The following is a 23522-nucleotide window of genomic DNA, read 5'->3' on the forward strand; positions in this document are numbered from 1 at the left end:
ATGCAACTTATCGGACTTGACGCCACAAATAATATGTGGGCTATATCAGAGAGGAAAAATAAAGAAAGGAGAAAGAGATAACCTGGGGTTTTACGCGCCAAATGCCAGACCAACCCAGATCGGATTATGCCTCACGCCGTAGTGGGGGAGGGCGGGGGTGGGGGGTGTTTTCGGGTTTAATTTTGACCACTTCAGGTTCTTGAACGTGCACTCGAATGCACAGCATACACGCGCGAAGGACAGACGTTATTGAGAGTCGACACCATTTAAGCACCCGCAGACACATTGCTATGACCTTATTCAATTTCTTCCGCGTTTGTCTCCTCGTGCTTCACACAGGGCATCTTTTTTTCACGTCCGTCGGGACACACAGGTTGATCGACTCGTATACAGCTGCGGCATTGTCCGCGCGCCCTTCGGCCTGATGCCATCGTTCACTACTAAAATATTACTAAACCTTTTCACTGACAGCCTCGTAGCTGCGGTGCATTGTACACGTATGTGCATACATGTACCATGCTCGCGCTCTGCGGTTTAACACCACGGTTTCAAATGACGCAGCGCTACAGCTTATCTGGTACGTTGTATAGGCGGCAGGAAAGATATTGAGATCGTTATGAAGTAAGTTTGTGACGCAGTGCTGAAAACGCACGCGCACGCACGCACACGTATACACACACAGACACAGAGAGAGAGAGAGAGAGAGAGAGAGAGACAGGCATCCAATTTAATATCAAAATTATATAGCCCTACATCCCAAAACTACGACGATTTGATTATGAGACGCGCCGTAATGGAAATTTTCGGATTTTTGACCGCTGTAATGGTTGGGGTCGGGCATGAAATAGATGGTAGCTGGCCCATGCCGTCGTCCAACTCATCCACGTTGAGGACGTTATTGAAGGGAGAGACTTGTTCTCATCGGGAACGAGGAATATGGGATTTATTTACCGTATCTACATGAGAACGTTACAGTCCATCAGTATAGCATGACTGAAAGAGAATGCACATTGAACAGCCGACGACGGCTGCTTAAATACACTCTGTCCTCCCTAGATTCCTAGGTGAGGGAAAGCGGCCGTTCAACCATCGACCGATGGGAGCGTCCAAAGTCATCTTCGCCGACCCGCCTTTCAGGGGGAGGGTTTACACACACACTTCCGCGCAGGTTTCACGGACCACACTGAGGTGAGAGGGTTCTCGCAGACAAGGGTCCTGCACCGAGCAGTGGCGTCTCTCGATCCCCGTGTTGACTCCGCAGTCAGTGGCCGCCGCGTCTGTCCATTGACTAACGACTTCTAAGACCCGTGAGACGGCGCCACAAAACTCCTTCCTCCAGGAGCTCCCTCGCTCCAATCAAACCGTGAAGACGACGGCGACTCCACAAACAATGCTTGGTCCACCGACTGCGTCTAGACATCCCGGCGCCGTTCGGTTGTGGATGCGGCGCATTGCGATCCTTACAAAGCGAGTCGTCGCAGCAGACATGGTGGCGCCGATGGGCTGTTGACTAGGCGCATTGTTGTTTTCCCAAAGCGAGTCGTCCCAGCGGGCCGGGCAGGTTTCGACGGTCGCTTCTCCTCTAGCTCGCCAGCCCCGGCAGGCCGTTCGTAACACCACGTTGGTTTTTTTTTCTTTCTTTCTTTTCTAGCGTGTACCTATGTACGGTACACGAGGGTTTTTTGCATTCCGCCCTCACTGGAATGCGGCCGCCGCGACCGGGCCGAACCCGTGACCTCCAGCTTAGCAGCGCAACGCCCAAAGAAGGAGAGAAAGAGGGAAAGAGAAAGAGAGAGAGACGCCCGTAATTCGAGTTTGTAAAGGCCACATGCCACACATTAAGCCGGTGCCTGTCACACAAGCGATGTGCTCGGCCGTCCAAGTGGCTCGGTCCCAATTACGTGTTCGATATTGTTCATCTGCCCGCAACAGTAGGCGAACCATTTTGCGGGGCTCTTTTGGGGGGATTCAATCTCGCGTGTGTCAGGAAAGAGAAACGGCACCAGCGGGGGTGTCAACGTCGAAAGGAGAGCAATAGCTCAAACCGATGGTTCGCCGACCCGCCGGCGCGAATTGATTCACCCCAATCAGTGGTGTCAGGTGCACTTCTGGTAAGGACGGCTTCTCAACAGCACCCGCGCGCATACGCACGCAAAGAAAGAAAGAACGAAAGAAAGAAAGAAAGAAAGAAAGAAAGAAAGAAAGAAAGAAAGAAAGAAAGAAAGAAAGAAAGAAAGAAAGAAAGAAAGAAAGAAAGAAAGGGAGAACTAGACGCCAGGACAGAGCGCTTGGTGCGAAATCACGACATCGATAACTTTCTTTTTCACGTCGAGCGTTTTCAGGATTCTCTTCAGTTTTTTTTCTGTCTTTCTTTTGTTTTACTTCTTACTCTCTATCTCTCTCTTTTCGGCGGCACGGGCAACGGCGACGTTCCTGATTCGCCAGCTGTGCGCCTAGAAATAATTACACGTTTGGACAGCGCTGCGCCAGGTGCCGCACGAGCGCTTGACGAGGTGGCGGTAGGGAAAGAAAAAAATAATAAAATAAATAGGGACCTTAAACAAATACGGTGAACTCGACAACTTGACAGGCTTGTCTAGAGAAATTCGTTCGCACAGGCCACTCCGTTGGTCGCGTTTGGGTGTAGTCAAACAAGAAAAAAATAAACGAAAGAAAAAACAAAACGGACCCCAGTGACAATTTGATATTGCTAATGTAATCAACCGACTCGATCCGTCGCCCCCAGCGTACAACGTGTATAATACAACAGAACGGGGCCAGAAAATTGATCTCCCGAAATTTTTAATCTCAATAGGGGTATCCGAACACAGAAAATTTCGAACAGGAAACGAACGCTTTTGTTTTAAATTTTGAGTATTCTCCACTCCAGAGATAGGCATGCTGTAAAAAACGTACCAGGGATTGTGGTGACCGCTCATCTGTGGCTGATTTCAAAGGTGGATGGAATTGAACGGAATTTGAACTTGCACTGCGTCTATACAGGATCAAGAGAAGACGAAGTTTCTCCTGTTTTTCAGAAACAGAATACGCGGTATTCGATTCACTATACACGAAGTCCTATATCTCGAATACATACACGACAGATTAGTAAATTTCAATACTCTGAAACACCTCCCCAAATATACAAGCCATGACAGAGAAAGAAACGCCATTTCTGCAGCATAATTATGCGTTCCTATAGCCGTATAAAATTAACAAGGTTTGCCGTGCATGGGAGCACCGTTAACCCTATTTCTTTTTATTGATTGATTGATTGATTGATTGATTGATATAGACAGTGTGCGAAAATGGCTTCTATCGTCGCAAACAGGACATTTAAATTTCTTAAGACGCAAACTTCACTGTTCGCTAATCATCTACAAATTGTAGCCCGTATATGAAAGTACTATTCACAGTCGAGGGCCCAAAGTACAGGGGCAAGGAAGATCAAAATGTGGCGTATATCTGCACGGTAGAGGAATTCAAATTTGGAAGGCGATTATTTCAAAAAATTTCGTTGTACACCGGCGGCGTTTACTGCAAGCTAGAAACAAACAAAAGCAGGATTAGTGAAGATCCATGTTAAACAGAATGCCAGTAGGGGTGTGCCAACAGTGGTTTCTGAGACCGAATCGAACACAAATCGAATAGTGCCAGAAGCGAATCGAATCGAATACATTTTGGAATAATGAACCGCCGTTATCACAATTAATATAAAACGATGTTCACCTCCCTGTAATCCTAATGTTAGCAAGTTCGTGTCGTTACATAGTACTTTATGAAGCGTTGTTTATTCAAAGCACAATTGGTGCATCAGGAGCAAACAAGTGGTTTCTCCGTACGCAAAGGACTCCTTCAGAGGGTGCGAATGATCGCTGTACAGCCTGTAAACGATGGCCACCTAAGTGACGTAGTCTGCTCCACTACGCAAGCCCAAGTTTTATGTCTATACTATGCCCGTGGGGGTAAAAATTTGACGTATGTTCGCTCCGATTTTATGTTTAGCTGGGCGCAGTTGACGTTTTGAAATATTCGAAAAATATTCGAAATACAGTCGCACGTACTAATAACGACTATTAGATTCGAAGACGGAGTCGAATAAGACTATTCGGCTCGCTATTCGAAAGTTTCGAATATTCGCATACACCTACAAATGTGTCATGCAGACTGCAATTCGGATTCGTGGTGTCGGACACAAATCCGGCGAAGCCACGACACCGATGCTTTACACCACGGATCTTCTCTTTTTTTTCTCTCTCTCTTTCTCTCTCCTTTTCTTTTACCTCCCTCAAAATCGTTTGGGGCAGACAGCGCGACTCAGTCTGTTCAGGGGTATTATGCGAGGAGGCGGACAAGTACAACAAATCACAACGTACGTGTGACTAATTAAAAGCATTCACAAATTTACTACCGAGTCATTCACTTTATAGGACGCGTGTTCCCGTTGCGAAATTGAAGCCGAGCAGAGGCGAAGTCATGCCTGCTACGCACGAATCCTATAAGACTACAGCGCAACTTTCGAAAAGTACGCCCCCAAAACCCGATACAAAATGCACCGGCGTTCCAGTTAAGATCGTCCAGTTAAAATCGGCGCACGCACTTCCGGGAAACTCCTCACCAGAACACCAACGAATTTCATCGCGCACGTGAAGGTCGGATATCTCGAAAGGGTAGCTACTGTTTTAGTACTTCTGGACAGCAAACATGACTTGGAGAGAGATCGAAGCTTAGCTGCTTGGCTTCAATTTCTCTGCCTCTTTTCAACTTCGCAATCGCAATACACACACCTTGAAATTCATAATAAAAAAATACAACGGACATTTTCCGTTAGCCACCTTGATTAGCGAGATTAGTCACCTTGATTGAGCCTTGCTATTTAAGGCTCAAGCTGGTTGCCTAAGGACAAAAACATACCAGAGCGAATGTTTACATCAGGATAAGCAGATGTCTACTGCAGTAAAAAAAAAAAAGAAAATCCGGAGACAATTCAGCCCATTCCATAGTGGAAGGCGAAGGTATTCACCCAGCAAGACCCGTCGCTAACGTGTACCTCCCAAAAGCGCGGGGATTTAAAGTGGGCGGAAGCGTTAATCCGCTCAGTAGTCGAGATAAGCATGATACGTTGACAGTATTGGTGAAAAAAAAGAAAGCAGAGAAGAGATGGCTTGATAAGATCGGATCCATTACATGCATAGATAACGGTACGAGGCAGATATATAAGTTTTCGGGAAGATGAAAAACAAAATTAAGGAGATGTAAGCAAAAGGCATCTAGACTGAAAGGCACGTATAGCTCACATGATTAGCTCAAACAGGCAAGGTGAATACTTGTCGCCGCCCCCATTTAAAGGGAATGTCAGTAAATCAATTCCAATGTGTTTGTTGCGATTGCGAAGTTGAAAAGAGGGAGAGAAACTGAAGCCAAGCTTGCTTCGATCTCTCTCCCTCTCTCCCAGTCATGTTTGCTGATCCGAAGTACTAAAACACTAGCTACCCTTTCCAGATATCCAACCTATGAGCGCTTCACCAAACAGCGTAGTATGTGCGCCTTGTCAACGCAAGTTCGTCAGCCTGTACCTCAGGCGGCGGTTGATGAGCACCACCATATATGCACCAGTGGCTCTGTGTGCAATTATGAGAGGCCTGTATACCTGACATCGGGACTGCTTTCAGCCACAGTTTTATGCGAATGGCTTTTAAGTTCATCACATGCTTGTTCCTGAAGAGGAATGACGACGTTCGCTCGTTCCCACCAGAAAAAAGAAAGATATATAAATAAAAAAAAACAACGTTAAGCTTTTCGTCTAAACGATTTCGAGACTATGAGATCCAGCCCAACAGCAAACAGGCACCCTGATGCCCCGTGAATCTCCACCACTGCAAATACAAGCCATCGAGTTTAACGCGCCGTCGGCTGCGCCTGGTTTAGACTGGACGCCGTGCTTCACTGCTTTGGTTAACCTTTGATGGGTTGAGGTTATTCGACTTCAACAAAAATATATTAGCACACCACTCGTTTCTGCGCCCCTCCAATAAACAGGAAATTGCGCTCACTTTACAATTACACACAAGGCATCGCCGCCCCACTTCGGACGAGTGGTCAGTCCTACATACTTTAACGAAGGTCTCGTTGCTCTCAGCATGCACCCAGATGTGCACTTCAGCTGTAAGTAGTCATGGTAGTGAAGAAAAAAAAAAAAAGATCCGGGCGTTGAAGGAAGACGAGGTACGAGGACCGGAGAATTAACCAAGCTTATTTCTACCATCGCGTATAATTTACAGGCGCCGAAAGCAAGCCAAACCTGAGCTTAACCAAACAATGTGTGCACTGTACTAAAATGGGCTGTCTGTAATGGACGCTGCATGTTGCGTTTGTGGCGCCTCTCAAGGCGCCACAGAGCCTTTGTGGTCAGCACTCGCGTCAGCTTTAACCAAGGAGCCACCAAACCTGAGCTGTATTGATTGCCAAATAAATAAGTAAATAAATAAAATGAGCAAAAGACAAGCATTTGACATAGAAAAAGAAAGCTTAACGTGCTAACTGAAAACCTCTCGGGACCTCTTTCTTTCGACGCCTTCAACCTATACCACCTCTATCTTAACAAAACCCCGTGTAACAGAAAGCGCTATCACCAGACTGAGTTCAGGCGAGGTACAAAAGTTGTAACACGTAAGATAAATTCGATGGACTAGACAGCGCGAAGGACCCAGGTTCGTCAATCCACATGCAAAAAATAAATAGAATGTTTAGCGAGACAATAAAATTAACTTGCTCCTTCCTGTGGCGTGGATAAACAAAGAAAAATAGAAGGGCTTCAAGAGAATAGTAATAAACTAATAATATATAAAAAATGACTGCACGGTTACCTACCTGTATGTTATGACGAATTTAACGCTATCCTGGAGCAGGCGAAGCGCACTTGAAGAGCTGCAGCGCTATGCGGGCGCTGCAGTTGAAAGCAGTGCTCTTTCTTATTCTCCTTTCATTCTCTCGATGTATACATTGTCCTCGCTTTCAATGGACGGCGAAAGACGAACGCTTAGCGCCGCGAAGGTGACTCACAGCTACACCGCCGCAGCGCAGCCCGCAAAGCAACTGTCTGCATTCGTGCAGCAGCTTGCACCATGGGGAGTATGGGAACAGCGGATACGCAATCTGTATAGTATGTCGGAACGCCGCAAATGCTGGTCAAACACTCGAACGAAGAGGGGGACATCGGCTAAAGCACGAGCGAGATCGAGAAGGCTTAAGGCAAACAAACAAACAAAAACGAAACGCACAAGAACAGGCCAGTTAAAGCTAACGTTACCTCCGTGTGTAGAAGAAAGAAAGAAAGAAAGAAAGAAAGAAAGAAAGAAAGAAAGAAAGAAAGAAAGAAAGAAAGAAAGAAAGAAAGAAAAGAAATTGTGGCCCGTAGGTCACGCAATGAAGAGACAGAGAGAGAGAAGAGAAAGAGCCGCCAGAAGCAGTTGGCCAACAAACGGATAGCAATATGACAGGTCGTGAGGCTGGGATAGGGGCAGCTGTGAGGTGCGCTATATGCCGAGGATACAAGTTAAAAGGAAACGAAGAAGAAGAAGAAAAAAAAATAGATCGCCGCGAAACAGCGTGCACCTAGATGTCACCGATAAACCGAGACCGACCAGCTGTGCCCGCCGACCAATAGCGCGTTTGAACTCCACTAATTTTCCCACGTACGACCACGACCAGAACAAAGAGATGGGGGAGGGGGGAGAGAAGGCGGTGGAGGGGGATCGAGAGAAAGACGTCAGGCGAAGAGATACAAGCTGGAGTGGAGTATTGCTGGCATTTTTTTTTTTCCTTCACTGCTCCGGGCACCCACACAATGGAAGGTCATACATGCATGACAGTGTCAAGAGCTGTCATCCTCGTATGCAAATGCGGAAACAACGCCTGCCAGAAACGCCTACTCACGCAGCGCGACAACTCTGCTGGCTCTGCATTGAGTGACACTCTTGCTTCTTGCGCAGCACTTCCGGTTCACCTGCTGAGACGACCGGGGAGTAAATTCAAAATAAATCAGAAAAGAAAACGGTAGTCGACACTTATCTTTGACTTAGCTGTCTCTTAATGGTACTCGCACCTCGGCGTTGGTGTTCTTTGGATTAGCTTTAGGCGAACGCAACGCAGGAACCGAACTCGGAGGCAACTGTTTTCTATTAATTAGGTGGTGTAATATCACGCCACCTTCTTGTGCGTGACGTCATTAGTGGCGTCATTACTTTCGCTTTCTAATTCCGGGTTTCCAGGAATTTCACCACAATCGTTCTCACGTGGCGGGTCACTAAAGTCTACGATTCTCTGCTTTGGTGTGCGGTAATCAGTGATATCTAATTAACTATAATTATTGCAGACACTTCAGTAACTCAAATTGTAACTAATATTACGCTCTGATACCATTTCTAAAATGAAATCCGTGAATTTTGTACTGTACTATCGTTTAAATTTTTTTCTGATTTATTTTGAATTTCGTCTCTGGTCGTCTCAGTGATTTTTAATTAATTCTAATTATTCCAGAAACATCAGTAACTCAATTTCTAACTAAATTACTTATGCTCTGATATATCCATAATGAAACACGTTAACTCGGTACTGTACTATCTTTCTGAATTATTTTGAATTTCCGCCCTGGTCGTCTCAGGAGGTGAACCGGAAGTGCTGCGCAAAAGAAAGGGGGGGGGGGAGTGACACTCAATGTTTGTAACACTAAAAATAGAAAAGAAAAAGCAGTACAGTGCAGAATTCATGGGTTTCATTATAGACATGATATCAGAGCATAAGTTGAGTTAAAAGTTCATAACTGGAATAGTTAGAATTAGAAATCACTGGTTACCGACATCAAAGCACAAAATCGTAGACCTTAGAGACCCACCATGTGAGCACGACTTGGGCGAAATTCCTGGAAACCCGGAAGTAGTAAGCGGAAGTAATGACGCTGCTAATGACGTCACACACAAGAAGGTGGCGTGATATTTAACAGGCTAATTAATGGAAGACAGTTGCCTGGCACAGACTGAAAACTGCCTAGCAGAGCGGATGTGACGTCACTCCCTCTCCCGCTTCTCTCCCGGCGCTGTGGAAGCGCCGTGGTACCTGATAAGCGGTTCCTGATAAGGCTCGACGCACGGTTGACAGCGCTGCAATACGACAGCGCACGAACTCATTCACGTGGTTCTATTTCATGTTTCGCGGGCTTTCATTAAACGGTGAAAAAAAAAATCGCCACGCAACATGTACGTTGCCACTAAAAAATTGGATCGGTCGTTTCTGAACCCCATCTAGACTACAACACAACGAACCGCAATTGGCCCTTGTTAAGAACGGCCCGCTGAGGTGCAAGTTTTACCAACCAGGTGCGAGAGCGGCGTCGCCTTTTCCTGGAAAGCCACCGCAACCCTCTAGCCACGGCGTCACTAAGTCTACTGTGTGCGGAGAACAATACGCGCGTCCTCGACTCTCCGTCGCAGGAGCCGAGAAGAGTTCGCCGAACCAGGCTTTGTGACGGAACACGCCACCGCCGACCCAGCCTGCTGTGAGCAAGGGAGTCCCCGAGGGAGCGTAGTTGGAGGCCCCTTCCCACGCACCGTTCCTGACGTAAGCCCCGAGTTCTGCGAAGACCGTCTGTCCTCGGTGGGGTCCGTGAACCCGGTGCGGAAGCCCTCCCGCTGAAAAGCGGCTCGTCTACTGGTCGAACGTTTCCCTCACCTCGGTATCGAGGGAGGACCGAGTGTTTATAGACCGCGGTTGTGCGGCTGCTCAGTGTACTTTCTCTCGCAGTCATGCTAGACTGATGAACGGCAACGTCCTTATGTAGATGCTGTAAATAAACCCATATTCCTCGTTCTCGATGAGAAGCAGTCCTTCCCTTCATCAACGTCCTCAGCGTGGATAAGTTGGACGACGGCATGGGCCAGCTACCGTCTAATTCATGCCCGACTCCAATCTTGACAACTGGTTACGAACGGTGGGATTGACTTCCCAATCCACCCACCCTAAAGTGAATACTTAAAGAACTGCATAATTAATCTTAGTTAATCAACTAATTAAGCGGAATATAAAAACGTACTCCTAAGAGCGTCACACGACGGCGAACCATATGTCATCGGTTTCATTCACCTGCGGTTAACCACTTCCTTTAAGAATCCTCGGTTCAGGCTACGTGAAACACACTGTATATTCTGCATTTAGCGGCGTCTCCCGAGACAATTTTGCAAGTTGCCTCGAATAAAGAAAGAATTCGATAAAAATGGCCGCACGCCGTCTCAGCACGAGGTAAGGGGTTCGATACCGTTGTGTGGTTTGCCTGTAGAGCCCGTGACGTCAAACCGCAATCCGTACTAAACAGCGTCTATTTCGGTTTTATTTTATTTATCACGATATTTTTCGTTATCACAATACGTTTTGAGACTTTTCGCGATTAAACGCAGTAGGGGCACACCCGGCGATACGCTTTTGCTTTAGCTCTTTTAGTTCAGGGGTGGCCGCTATCTTTTTTGCCTACGCACCAGAACCTAGCGTATAGCAGCTCCGCTGTACAAACCCGCGCACAGGACGTACGCGCGAGAAATCCAGGTATAGTCGAAATTATTCCTCCACCTCTACCATACGGTGACAGTTATGTATCAATCGATCAACGTCGCTTGCCTTCAACGATCTGACGATGCACCGGCGTATTAATTTGGCACGACGCGACGGTTGTGGATATATGAACGGGCAAACCGACATCGCGAAAAACCTTGATGTCTATTCGTTTAATGTTACTAACACTGTTTCTTAGGCAAGCTCGCTTCCATTTCACGAATCTACGAAAATTCGGGATCCACGAAATATATATTGAAACTATATCTGCCGTGAACTTCGGACAATATCTCAGTGTGCGCAAGAATGTGCTCGTTTTCATAAAAAAAAAAGAAAAGCAAGGCTACGCAGACTCATTTTCCGTCAACGCATGCGCACTGTAAAGAATTCGCGCGATCCTTCTTCGAAAGGATTTCACCGAGCGATGCTCTAATGAACTGAAGGCCACGCAGTATATCGCACGCAATCTTCGAGCAAACACTGCAGAGGCTGTTAGGCCGCGCGATCGAGCGCGTGGTGTGACTTCGGGACATTCGGGGAAACCCGCGCCCGTCCTATCGGGCAGTTCGGGGAGCGTTCAACTGCGGTTGCGTGCCGCGATCCGCCAGGCTGTCTGTCAACGGTGGGGAACAAGCTTGGGAAGCAGAGCACGCAACGATCGCGCCCTGTCCCGCCTATACGCGCATAACGTGTGGAGACGAGATAGCGGGATACAATTGAGTAATGAGGAGGGAAGATAACCGATGGTCATTAAGGGTTACGGAATGGATTCCAAGGGAAGGGAAGCGTAGCAGAGCGCGGCAGAAAGTTAGGTGGGCGGATGAGACTAAGAAGTTTGCAGGCACGGCATGGCCACAATTAGTATATGACCGGGGTTGTTGGAGAAGTATGGGAGAGGCCTTTGCCCTGCAGTGGGCGTAACCAGGCTGATGATGATGAATTGAGAGGGGTGTGACTCGAGATGGTTAGTACTGTACCGTCGGGTAGTGCTTTCCAAGACGTAACACTACTATGACTATCGATATTAATACTACTATACTATACTGTGCTGCCGCTGATATCACTAATATTCCTACTGCGGCTACGCCGGCGACCACAAGACGGTGTCAGTGTGCGGGACCGGTTTTGATGGGTTTAGAGGACTAACCGCGATTTCCTGTGACTGTGCAACCGTTTTCGTAGGCCGATCTCGAAGATAGCTAAGTTTTAACGCAGCTGTAAGAAGCGCACGGTGGCACCCTATACCACGGTGGTATCGGTACCGGTGGTACGCGTGGCTACACTCCGACGCAGGCGCTTAATTGTATACGTAGAGATGTGAACAGCTACGAATACTACTAGTCCCCCTATGTGTACCTACGTAGATAAGTTGCAAAATACTGCCCTATCCCCATTCGACAGGTACGTGGATCCCACCGGTACGTGGCTCTCGCTGTAAAGCAATAGATCAGCCGACGGAGACGCGTAAATTACTTCGTTGTACAGGCGTTATAATCATCATTCACATAATCAATTGTTCGTTATACAGGTCATTTCGTTGTAGAAGCGCTCTACTGCATATCGAAAGTATGCACATGTTCAGTACATCCGTCTGCAGTTCTACGTCTTGCCAGATTTAAAAGCATCTCGGTCTCTAGGGAAGCCATGAGAGAAAGAGGGAAGCCAAGCATGCAAGTACAGAGATCGAGAGAGAGAGAGAGAGAGAGAGAGAGAGAGAGAGAGAGAGAGAGACAAGCCGCGATAAGCTGCCTCAAGGAAGACAGATTGGGACATTTCTCGAATAGATGAAAAGTCAAGATCGGCTAGAACAAGTCTTCCCATTTCCGCTTTCGTCAGCGCTTCAACACGTATAGTGAGTCATGGGACTACAGCTCGTTGAGAAACCAGTTGAGCAACGATTGCAGACGACGCTCTGAAGTAACCACTGTTAGATATGGAGCTGGTTCCTGAGGCTACTTCGAGTTCCCCAAACCGCTTCGAGTGGCAGCACAGCTAATTGAGGAATGCGGAAGCAGGAAAGCGCATTCCAGAGAAGCGGCCGAGCAAACAAGTTTAAGGCAACAAGTTCGTGCGTCGCCGGGATTAGAAGGGGGCCTGGGACAATGGAGCGCAATCGACCCCCTTCGTCTTTGAAGAAGGCATTTGCCACCACTGCGGAGCCGAGTCACCGGGAGCAGGTGGGCATCCGACAATGAAGCAGGTGCACGGGCGCCCCCCCGCTCCTTCTCCAGCCTACAAGTGGATTGCCAGTCTGCGAGGCAAGACAGCAGAGAGCCCCGCCAGGTGTGACACCACGACACGGGCGCCTACCATTGGCTGCAAGTGGCGTCATCGGAGTGGACTCTCCCATTGGTCAAACATGACGTGACTTGCAGTGCTCGAAGGGCTTATAAGAAGCCTTCCAGAGAGACCTGAGATTCTGGGACATGCCCTGATTCCCTGATTCACCTCTCTCGAACTTCTTGCCGCGGGCCGCAGCGTCCGAGTTGCTGCCGGTCCGTAATGACTGTACGAATGTTACTGTCGCTCACCTCCTTGTATAATATGTAAATAAATCCTCCCAAGTTTTGGTTTTTCATCCCGAAGTCCCGTCCTTCAACCCCTACATCTGGTGGCAGCGGTGGGATCGCCTCCGAATGCATCAGCTGGTGGCAGCGCTACGGATCAACCTTGGTCGAGAAAGATCATAAGGAACCGGGAAGAACGAAGAAGAGAGAGCCTTCGTCGAAAGAGGTCCGAAGAGACTGGGAGTATCGAAGAAGGAGCGAGCCTTCGACCCAGGGAGTCCGGAAGGAACCGGCAACAGCGGACGAACGAACCGGATGGCAGGGTGCTGCAACCGTAAGTGAGCGCGTGGTTTTTTTCCTTATGATTCGCCAGACTCAAAGGTTGTGTGTTCAATTTTGATAGTTCTGGGAATCGGGAATTTGTTGCATTGTGTGTTTGCACAAATTAATTAAGGAAAACAGTTTTAACCACCTGTCGGGGCAGCTGCCATGGATCTTAGAAGGTTGACGAGGTTAGACTTGTTGTTGGTGTGCGACGATTTGGGAGTTGAGGCGGACGAACGGATGGAAACGCCAGCTATCATAAAGGCGATTCAAGATAGTGGCAATGATGATGAAAGTATTAGGCTTGCTTGGGAGGTGATACAGGAGCCACGGGAGCGTGTGCGTCGTGTACGTTTGCGAGAGCGTCGTGAGCTTAGGAGTGAGCGTCAGCGTGAAGAACGCGAGAATGAACGGAAGCAGGAGCTTCAAGAACTTACTCTTAGGTGTCAGCGTCACGAACGTGAGAAGGCACGCGAACGTGAGCGAGAGGAAAAGTATGAGAGAGAGAAGGCAGCACTGATCAAAGAGCTACAGTATTGTGATCAGTTATTGGCACAGAGACAACGGCTGTCTGAGAATTCTGTAGGTAGTACAGAGCGAAAGAATGAGGCAGCATCGAGCAGATTTTCGCGAGAAGCCGACGAAAAGAGTAGTGCCTGTGAGATTGGCTGCCGATTCATAAGTGAAGGGAAAACGCTAGCTGCTAACGATGCCTTAGTGGCAACAGAGGCCGTTAAAGGCCGTAGTGAGAGCGACGAGGTGCTGTGCCAACAGATGACTGTGGAGACAGCTAGGCCAGCTGCGAACAAATTGGCACAGTTACCGAGCGTGTGCGTCGCTGGTAATGTTAGCGAGGTTGCTAGCGAAGAGAAGGGCACTTCTGACCCGACAGAAGCGAGCACCCATGTAGAGCCAGATGTGCGTGCAGAAGTGAAGTGCGAGCTGGACGATGCAGTTGAGAATAGTTCTCGGGGTGGCGAGCTCCGTAGCTCACGAGAGAACAACTGCATTGTTCAGGGATCGGTGCGGCTCTCCGCCAGTCTAGATAGCCTAGAGAGGAATGATCCAGTTATTAATCATTCGGACTGTGCGCGTGAGATAGCGATCGATACCGACGGGCTGTGTGCCGATTCACAGCGTGAGCTGGGCAATGTAGTAGAGGGCAGTTCGCAAGAGTGCGAGTTGTCTTACTCGAGTAAAGCCTACTGCATTGTACCAGAGTCGGTTGAGCTGTCCGCCAGTCGAGGCAGAGAGAGTGTTGGTTTAAGTAAGAATCACTCAGACTGTGCGGGTAGGAGGCCGATCCGGGCCGACGAAATGTGTACCGGCCAGCACGAGGCACGAGGCGACATGAAAACGAGTGCAAAGAGAAAGCGCCGTAAAAAGAAGTGCAGTAAAAACCGAAAGTCGGTAACTAATGAGGCGCCGCCAAAGATGGCGAGAAACCCAAATGGGCAGGGCGCGAGGAAAAAGGTGCGGTCGTCAAGGACGATGTTGACGCATCCAGAATGGTCGAGCCACCGGTCAAAGGGGCACCGCGAAGAATGCTCTGCACGGACGCGGACAAAGGGCACGAGGCTGTTAATCTCCTCGTCGTTCCGTAGTTCTTTTCATAGCTCAGCGTGCAGTTCGAAGAAACGCAAGGTGGCAGGACGAGACCAGGTGGGGAGTAGCGACGCGGTCAATCGAGTTCGTGTTGAAAGCGGGGCGCGAGGACGCAAATTGGCAGGAGACCGTAACGTCTTGGGGGAGCTGATAGTGAATCAGCCCTTTTGTTGTCTCTCGGCAGCCAGAGTAGCTTTCAGACCACGTCCACCCCGGGTTAGACTCAAAGTATGAGTCAGACGTAAGCGTTTGCAAAGGGAGGCCAAGAGCTTCCGTAGAAGTGAAACGTGTTTTTTTTTTATTTTTGAGCATCGGAAAGTTTTCGCGATTTGAGACTAGGATTTCTTTCAAGGGGTAAGGTATGAGCTCTGCTTATGATTTGTTTGAGAAGCTCCGAGATTTGAAAGATGCGTTTTAAGTAAACATGTAGTCTCGCGAGATGCTCATTAATAAGTAGATAGGCTTTTTTTTTGTGTGTAAGTAACCTGAGGGTCAAGGTTACTGTTGAAAGGCCTATGGTAACGCGCGTGTGTGTTATTTAACCTTCTTTCTTTTTAAGTGTTTTTGAATTTTGTAAGGTTAAGCGCGTAGGTTTTTAGTAAGTGCATGATTTGCACGGAGAAGCGTTCTTAGTTCCATTAGCGCGTGTCCTGTGTGGACGGAAGGAAGCAGACTTTATGACTGGGTTGCTAGTGTGTGTGTGAGGGCAGCCGTGTATTCTGACTTCTTTAGTGAACGTGCGTGGAAAGAGTTAGTAGAAGACGCATCATTTTAAGAGTTCTGCGGAGTGTATAAGTCCCGCAAGTTAATTGTTCGTTTACGCCACGTGTCCTGTAGGACTTTCAGGGAAGAAACGTGAGTAAGCGTAAATGAAAAGTTTGCCTACAACGCAAGTACGCGTTTTGTTTAGTGACCACAAGGCTAGTGCGCTTGTGATTACGTACTTGTGAGGTTGACCAGATTGTTCAGTGGCACCATTACGTGCGATAAGTACGCCACTGCGATAGATTGGAAACATGCTGTTCGTGTAGTTAGGCCACTTAAGTTATGTTCGGCTGTTTTCATTTGTTGTTTGCATCGTCAACGACCCTTTTGTTTTGCAACAACAATAGTACTCTGGTCTTGTCGGCAATCGAGGAGAAATGGATAGCTGTTTGGAAGGGTGGTTGGAACTGTTGTCGAAATTGGGGAAATAAAAGATCAGGGTTGATTTTGACTCAGTAATAGTCTGGCGAGTCAGGGGTGAAGAGCCTGCGCTTACGCGTGGTGCAGCGCTGTGCTGTTTTGTTTGTTTGACGTCTGTTCTCCAGGGCCAAGGATCCCGAAGTTCGTCAAACGAGGCTCGACCCCAGTACCCTGCAGCTTCTTTCAGCGTTCCTCCTGGCCAGCGAATTGAGTTCACCGGCCATTCAGAACAACCGGGGCGAGGACGAGCTGTTAGATATGGAGCTGGTTCCTGAGGCTACTTCGAGTTCCCCAAACCGCTTCGAGTGGCAGCACAGCTAATTGAGGAATGCGGAAGCAGGAAAGCGCATTCCAGAGAAGCGGCCGAGCAAACAAGTTTAAGGCAACAAGTTCGTGCGTCGCCGGGATTAGAAGGGGGCCTGGGACAATGGAGCGCAATCGACCCCCTTCGTCTTTGAAGAAGGCATTTGCCACCACTGCGGAGCCGAGTCACCGGGAGCAGGTGGGCATCCGACAATGAAGCAGGTGCACGGGCGCCCCCCCGCTCCTTCTCCAGCCTACAAGTGGATTGCCAGTCTGCGAGGCAAGACAGCAGAGAGCCCCGCCAGGTGTGACACCACGACACGGGCGCCTACCATTGGCTGCAAGTGGCGTCATCGGAGTGGACTCTCCCATTGGTCAAACATGACGTGACTTGCAGTGCTCGAAGGGCTTATAAGAAGCCTTCCAGAGAGACCTGAGATTCTGGGACATGCCCTGATTCCCTGATTCACCTCTCTCGAACTTCTTGCCGCGGGCCGCAGCGTCCGAGTTGCTGCCGGTCCGTAATGACTGTACGAATGTTACTGTCGCTCACCTCCTTGTATAATATGTAAATAAATCCTCCCAAGTTTTGGTTTTTCATCCCGAAGTCCCGTCCTTCAACCCCTACACCACGCGCAAGAGCGTACGTGTTCTGGCCTCGTTGCCGTTGTTTGTTCGCGTTTAAACTCACGCTAACGTGTCGTCTGCTCGCACGCGTGTGGGTAGCTACACGTACCAACATCGCCTCCTACACACGAAACCACCGCATTCCAAAGTGATTTCGCGAGATTTCAGGCAGAAGGCTGTCTTGCAAACCATACGCAAGTGGTGTTTAAGCGCGGATGATCGAGAACAGACCAATGAATTCTACAGGTAGCCGCATTTATAGTTATACTGCCCATGGCAGGGACTAATCGCGTGTCTCTGCACAGGCGTAGTTAGCATCAATTGCCAGGAACAGCGTCTTCAAGATGAGCTTCGGTTACTAACGTCCAGCGAAGCTGATGTCCGATAACTTACTGGAATATTTCGGCGTGAAGCGCATTTTCGACACACACACACACACACACACACACACACACACACACACACACACACACACACACACACACACACACACACACACACACACACACGCACACACTGCAGTGTGACTCCGCCGTGTATTGCCATGTCGTCCGAAAACGCAGCGAGTGACAAGCAATAAGCGAAGCGTCTCCTGCAGTCCAATTAATTCCCAACGCTTTTAGCTTCCTACGTGCGTGCGTTTTACACCGTTTTCATGCAGTATTAAAGAAAGTTGAAACAAGCAGCGCAGCATGGTCGTCATGGAAAGAGCAAGCGGAGAAACACCGATCTATGTACGCCAGCGAAAGAATCGAGAGAAGAGGGAAAAAAGAAGAGAAAAAAAAAATAAGAAATACTCGGAAGGCCAATAACACGAAAAGATTCGTCTCTGTTACAGGTTCCGTTCGGTTCGAGGTCACGGTCGCGACGTTTCCTCGCGCGACACGGTTTCAGCCGGATTTCGATTCGGTTCCTCGGATCTGACACAGCTTAGCTACACGGAGAACACACAGCCAGAATTACACAGCTGCTGCTGCTGCTGCAACGGCGCAGACACAAACCGGCGCCGCTGTTGGCGAAGCTAGGCGAAGCTACCGCGGTGCGCATACACGCGCACAACCTGAGGGTAACGCCCGCACCTGCGAAATCTTTGCGCGCCGCATTACGCGAAGCGACACAGACGGAAGAAAAAAAATGCAAATACACGACAAGCGCCCCCAAGGTTTCGTCTGTGCGTATGCAGCTAAGCGCAGACCGACCAGCGCACCGGTCTGCAAAAAAACCACACCTCTCAACGACAAATTGGCGCGATAAAGTTGCGGAAAAGTACACAAATAAAGCGAACCCGAAGTGCGAATCGACACAAGCAGAAGAGCGCGCAAATTTTCAGGGTGCCAGCGCCGTGTTTAGCACGTAGTAAAACAAGGCGAAAACAAAACTCGCGCAAAAAGAAAAAAAGCACACCGGCATGCGTTCGTCACAGACGGACTTCGTGCTGCGATCAAAGAAAGAGTAGTACAGGAAGCGCGAGAGTTCCCTTCGGGGTAATCGTCCGTGGCCGTCGACGCATATATCGCGCGTTAGCATCGAAAAAAAACCTGAAAACGCGATTGGAAGCTGAAACCAGACAGTCGCGTACGAATATGTCACGCTCAGCTGGCGGGAGTTGGCGCGCGACTGTGCTCACGGCGCGCTGCGAGGTTGCCGGGTTCCAGACGTGCAGGTAAATAGCAAGCACTGCGGCCGTCTCAACCGAAACCCGCAGCCCCGGCGTCGCGGCAACAGGCGCATACGTGTGTCGCCTAGGCGTTGTGGAAGGTTCGGTTCCACGGTTGCGCGCCCAATGTTCAATACTGAAAGTAAAAACAAACGTACGACTCACCGCCGCAGTTCCGTGAGCGCGGTCCACACCACACACGCACGTACCAGACGCTCACCGCCCGCGCATAAAGCTGGCCGTCACGTGGTACAAAGGTTGGCAGCAAGATTTGCGCGAAGTGCACCAGATGGCAATAGGCATCGGGACCAAAGGTAACCATGGGCATCTACAGCGATTGCATGCGGTGGCGTTAACAAACTTAACTTTAACGAACTATTATGCAACAAACAGTTTTATTTTTTGCTCTTATCAGACACACTTTAGTGCGATATTGAGAAGTGGAGAAACTGCGGTCCACGAATATGTTTGAAAATGTGCACGAAATCAAGTCAACTCAATGGACTGGTGTCGCCATCTCCCGGCAAACTTACCACACGGTACTGCGGTACCACTTTGTTGCTTTTCCCAGGTCGATAGCAATCTCCGAGGCCATGGCTTTTTCAAGTAAATCCACGCCTAGTAGAGTTACGCCCTATATATTTAGGAAGCGAATCTTAAAGGTTGTGCTTTTTCTTGTTGAATTAGACGGAAGTGATTTTGACAGTCAAAAACACGTCATAGACGTCCTGTGTTGGAGACCATCTATGGTCGAATACGGTCCAATATCAGCTAAGAAACAAATACAATCAAACAATTATGCAAACTATACTAAATATAACACATACATGCACGATTCCAAACGTGAAAGTGTCAATGACTTTCGTGGCTGTAGTTGGTCTGCTTGAGCAGACGACAAAAGACCGTTTTTGAAGTCACCTCTTTGGGGATTCATTTACAAATTGCGTGATAAACAAATAAACAAATCGTTGCGCGATGCAGGATGGATGGCGGCTGTAGGAAACAAAAATAGGGACGGTTCCGGTGTCCACTACCATTTGATTTTAACCTTTGCAGGGAGGGCATATGTCACTAAAATGGTGGTAACCAAGGCGGAAGAAAAAAAGTTTATGCAACAACGGAAAAGGGCGTAATGACGTAGCCTAGCTTGTTGGTAATTTGTTTTTCAAAGATATTCGCAGTTTACTGCACACAGTTAGGGCGACGTCACCTTCGTTTCAGCTGATGTACCGCATTAAAAATCAAAGAAGCGAAGTCAACTTTTGGGAAGGTGGCGCCGCTGTAGTGGACTTCAAGAACGAGTGGCTGGGAAACTACGATTGGGATGAGACAGGGCAGGCATAGCTATATACGAGTAAGGAGCAAGATGGCAGCTTCCTTCAGTACGAATACTTCGAATATGATGACGCTAAAGAGAGTATGTTTTCACACATGCACGGGTGTTTGCACGTTCAAGCGCTTTATTCACAGAAATAATTACGCTTGTCGCTGATGATCAATGTCTTACAGTTCATGCTGAGGCAAGAAGTTCTCAAACTGTATCGAGATACTCTGCGAACGATACGTGCTGTTGGTGACGAGCGGCAAAGAAAGGAGCTGCAGGTTTGGGCGAGACATGATTTTGACAGCAACAAGCACGTTACAGAGGAGGTGTGTCTTGTGCTCACGGTGACAGCTGCATTTGTGTTAGCGACTGCCACGTGACATATAAGTGCCAACAACGAAGTATGCGGACGATGAACGAGGGTCTGTCAAAACCAAACGGTTCACGTCATTAAAGACGTCAGTTTATTACCGTGTCTGTCTTCAGTTATTGCAATTAATGCAAAGAAATGCCAACATAATTTATCGCTCAGTCCAGTCAGTGGGCGAAATAAAGCCCGTTTTAATAGCCCACTCGCTTAACCTTGAAAGTGGATTGCTTCATTTGCATTCTGGAGCACACTCACTGTGTAGTATAGTCAGGTTAATCTTCGCACGATTTAGCCGTGTATTAAAAAGCCTGATTTACGAAGTCTTCAGATCTTCCTAGTAACCTCTTGTCAATCCGAGGCGGAAGCTCGTAACAATTTGACTTCTGCATGCAGTGCTGATTACTTCCTTGAGTGCCGATGATAGATGCATATCGTGATGTAATCAAGAGTTCGACAGAACACCGTCTGGTCATGTAAATGCATTATTCGTACAAAGGCGCTGACCACTTGTGAACAAGAGATCTGTAGAGATCCCAAAACATCAAACTTTTTTGACATTGGTCAGTGACCTGTTGTATGAGTAACCTGGCAACGGTAATTAGTTACAACGAAAACAGTGAATTGTAGCCACCATTTCTTACTATAACCAAAATTAAACCTGGCCCACTGCTACGGTGTGTCTTATATTCCTTGAGTTGTTTTGAGACGTTTACTCAACAGTAGTTAAAACACAGGTCATGTTGATCTCTTAGTTAAAATGTAGCCTCTCGTGTGTCTTGTCGTTTCAGGATGCTATCAAGATGCACATCGCCCGGGGAAAACTGGCACTCAAGGAACTCCAGTCATCTGTACATCTTTCAAAGTAGCTGCGTAGTTCATAGAACTTTCCCTTATTCAGTCAAAGGCTCACCCATATCATAATAAAAGTTATTTCTTTCATTGCTTATATTAGGTGTGATCATCTTGTGGCCACATGCACTTTTCCGGCACCACCATTTAAAATGCTAATGCTACCTAGTTGCTTTGGATGCGCACTTGGTAATCATGAAGCCTTCCTTCAGTGCACCTATGGAAGTGGCCTCTGCTATGGGTGCCCTCCTTAGTTGCAGTGCTTTCAAAGGTTTCCACAATTGAAGCCATTTCAACAAAAACCCGTAACACAAATTTTGGCAAACTGTTGTAGCAGTCGGAAAAGCTAAGGGCAGTAAAAAATTGGCAGTTTCACCTCAAGGTTGAACTACTGACTCCGAAAAAACGTTTAGCTATGCACACGAACTTCTCAGACAGTGTTCCAACTGTACACGGGTCTGACTAATTCAGACGTGACATATGCATCTGTGCCAAAATTTCTTCCACCCTTCAAAACATTAACACAACCTGTAGGACCTGTAATGACATCACACAGGGACTACTATGAAGAGCTACAGGAGTAAATTTACATCAGTTTCAGGTTCGAGCACTGATACTGTTTTGAACTTCTAATGATATTCAATAGTCTGAGAAGATTTCACATAAAAGGCATGCGCTGTAAACATCTTTCATGATATTTGTTTTGGGCTGCCATTCTCAAAATTTTGAGGTGTAATTAGGTCAAGAACATAAGACCTGGTGTAAACAACTTTAGTGATTGAATAGTGTAGAAATATAACCTGCATATACGGCATGACAAGCGCATAGCATATATATGCCTAAATATATGCGAAGCCCCATAGTGGTGCTGAAGATTCGCTTGAAGTGTGCATGTAGTTTTTATCACAATAAATTATGTAATATGTCATCATCATTGACCTCTCAATGAATACTAAATACTAGTAATTGTAATATCTACCACATAATTTCACGCTAATGTTACTAAAACAAAAATCTGGCACTAGCATGGCTGCAAAGTCAACATGGGAATTATTGGCGATACACCTTGTCACAAACCTTGTCAGTGCCATGAGCTGTCTGTATGTATGTCTCTGATTTCTGACAAGAAAGGTGGAATAGTTACATGGCTAACACAGTTACCATTACACATACAGGTGCTGTGAATGGTTAGAGCTTAAGACAGAAGTAGAGCCACAACAAAAACAAAAACCATCTCTATGTTTGACAAGCAACAGAAGACAAAAGAGAAGAATATGCAACCAAGCTATCGGGCACCATAAAGAGAAAATATGATTTAGCGATTGCAATTCATTAGAAAAAAAATGAAAAGCTGGGACATTAATCTGTCCTGACTGGTTTGAGTTTGGACATTTACTTAAAAGTCGTAACTGTCCCCCTATATTCGAGACTGTTGGCAATCCTATTGAACATGCTACAAACCCGCTTATATGCAGTGACCTTGCTTTCAGTTGTGGTGGCCACAAAGTTGCCGTAACCACTGCAGGAGTGTTGCGGGGTTTCTGTATAAAAAGTCTTGAGGATCGTTTAAGGACTTGTGTTGTTCTTGGTTTGTACCGTGACTTGTGCATCACAGCTTACGCAGTACCAACTTTTCATTACACAGAAGTGCAGTTCCATCAGAGCTTGAACCGATTCACAAGTAAAAGTTTAATATTTCTGCACTTTCCTTCACAGAGATAAAGGTAATGATTTGTCTAAATGATGGCTCAAGGCCTATCTTGGGACATGGGTAAAGGGGAGGGAGACTGGGCTGAGTGTCACTGACTACGAAAGCTTCACATGTAAAGATCTATGGTTAATTGTCTCTTTTAATATTAGCCCGTGGTCAGACTTAGCCATCAAACAATGTGATCACCTTAGGCAGGCATTTCTCTTGAAATTTCTTTAGTATATTGCATTCCCACATGAGGCAATGCACAACTGGAGTTGCCAGTCATGTGTACGCCAGCCATAGCATTTCGCTTGCGGAACACATTTTTGCTGAACTATGTGGACCTGCTCTCTTTTACACAATGACAACACTTAAAAATCATGATGCCCATTCTGTGCATCTTAGAGCAGCATAAAAACCCAACTTGAGGATGAAAGACAAAGCAGGGCTTCTCTGTTGACACAATGCTTCTTGTATCG

General features: G+C 47.5%; 2 protein-coding genes across 5 annotated transcripts in view; one reads left to right on the forward strand and one right to left on the reverse strand.

The window, feature by feature from the left end:
* The window catches only part of LOC135911612 (uncharacterized), a 567380-nt gene extending 548278 nt beyond the window's left edge, over positions 1-19102 (reverse strand). For 2 of the 4 annotated variants that reach the window (XM_065443937.2, XM_065443933.2), the window contains exon 1: positions 18973-19102. The gene's annotated coding sequence lies outside the window, so the exon portion shown is untranslated. Of the gene's footprint in view, positions 1-6870; positions 7026-18965 lie in introns of those variants that run through there. The other 2 variants (XM_065443934.2, XM_065443936.2) reach the window with 2 other exon arrangements.
* A 1018-nt stretch (positions 19103-20120) lies between these two features.
* LOC135911614 (LYR motif-containing protein 2) lies at positions 20121-21447 on the forward strand. The gene is made up of 3 exons (XM_065443941.1): positions 20121-20224; positions 20317-20457; positions 21290-21447. The coding sequence occupies exons 1-3, from the start codon at positions 20132-20134 to the stop codon at positions 21365-21367; spliced, it is 312 nt and encodes a 103-aa protein (XP_065300013.1). The 5' UTR covers positions 20121-20131; the 3' UTR covers positions 21368-21447.
* Positions 21448-23522: the final 2075 nt, after the last annotated feature.

This window comes from Dermacentor albipictus, chromosome 5 (assembly GCF_038994185.2).
Source record: "Dermacentor albipictus isolate Rhodes 1998 colony chromosome 5, USDA_Dalb.pri_finalv2, whole genome shotgun sequence".
In the NCBI taxonomy this organism is placed as follows: domain Eukaryota; kingdom Metazoa; phylum Arthropoda; class Arachnida; order Ixodida; family Ixodidae; genus Dermacentor; species Dermacentor albipictus.

What these genes read in the sequence shown, in the direction of transcription:
- LOC135911614 (XM_065443941.1), top strand. Translation starts at nt 20,132, where the DNA reads ATGAGACAGGGCAGGCATAGCTATATACGAGTAAGGAGCAAGATGGCA. An exon ending in ATATGATGACGCTAAAGAGA is followed by an intron (nt 20,225 to 20,316) that starts GTATGTTTTCAC and finishes AATGTCTTACAG; the next exon opens with TTCATGCTGAGGCAAGAAGT. An exon ending in ACAAGCACGTTACAGAGGAG is followed by an intron (nt 20,458 to 21,289) that starts GTGTGTCTTGTG and finishes TTGTCGTTTCAG; the next exon opens with GATGCTATCAAGATGCACAT.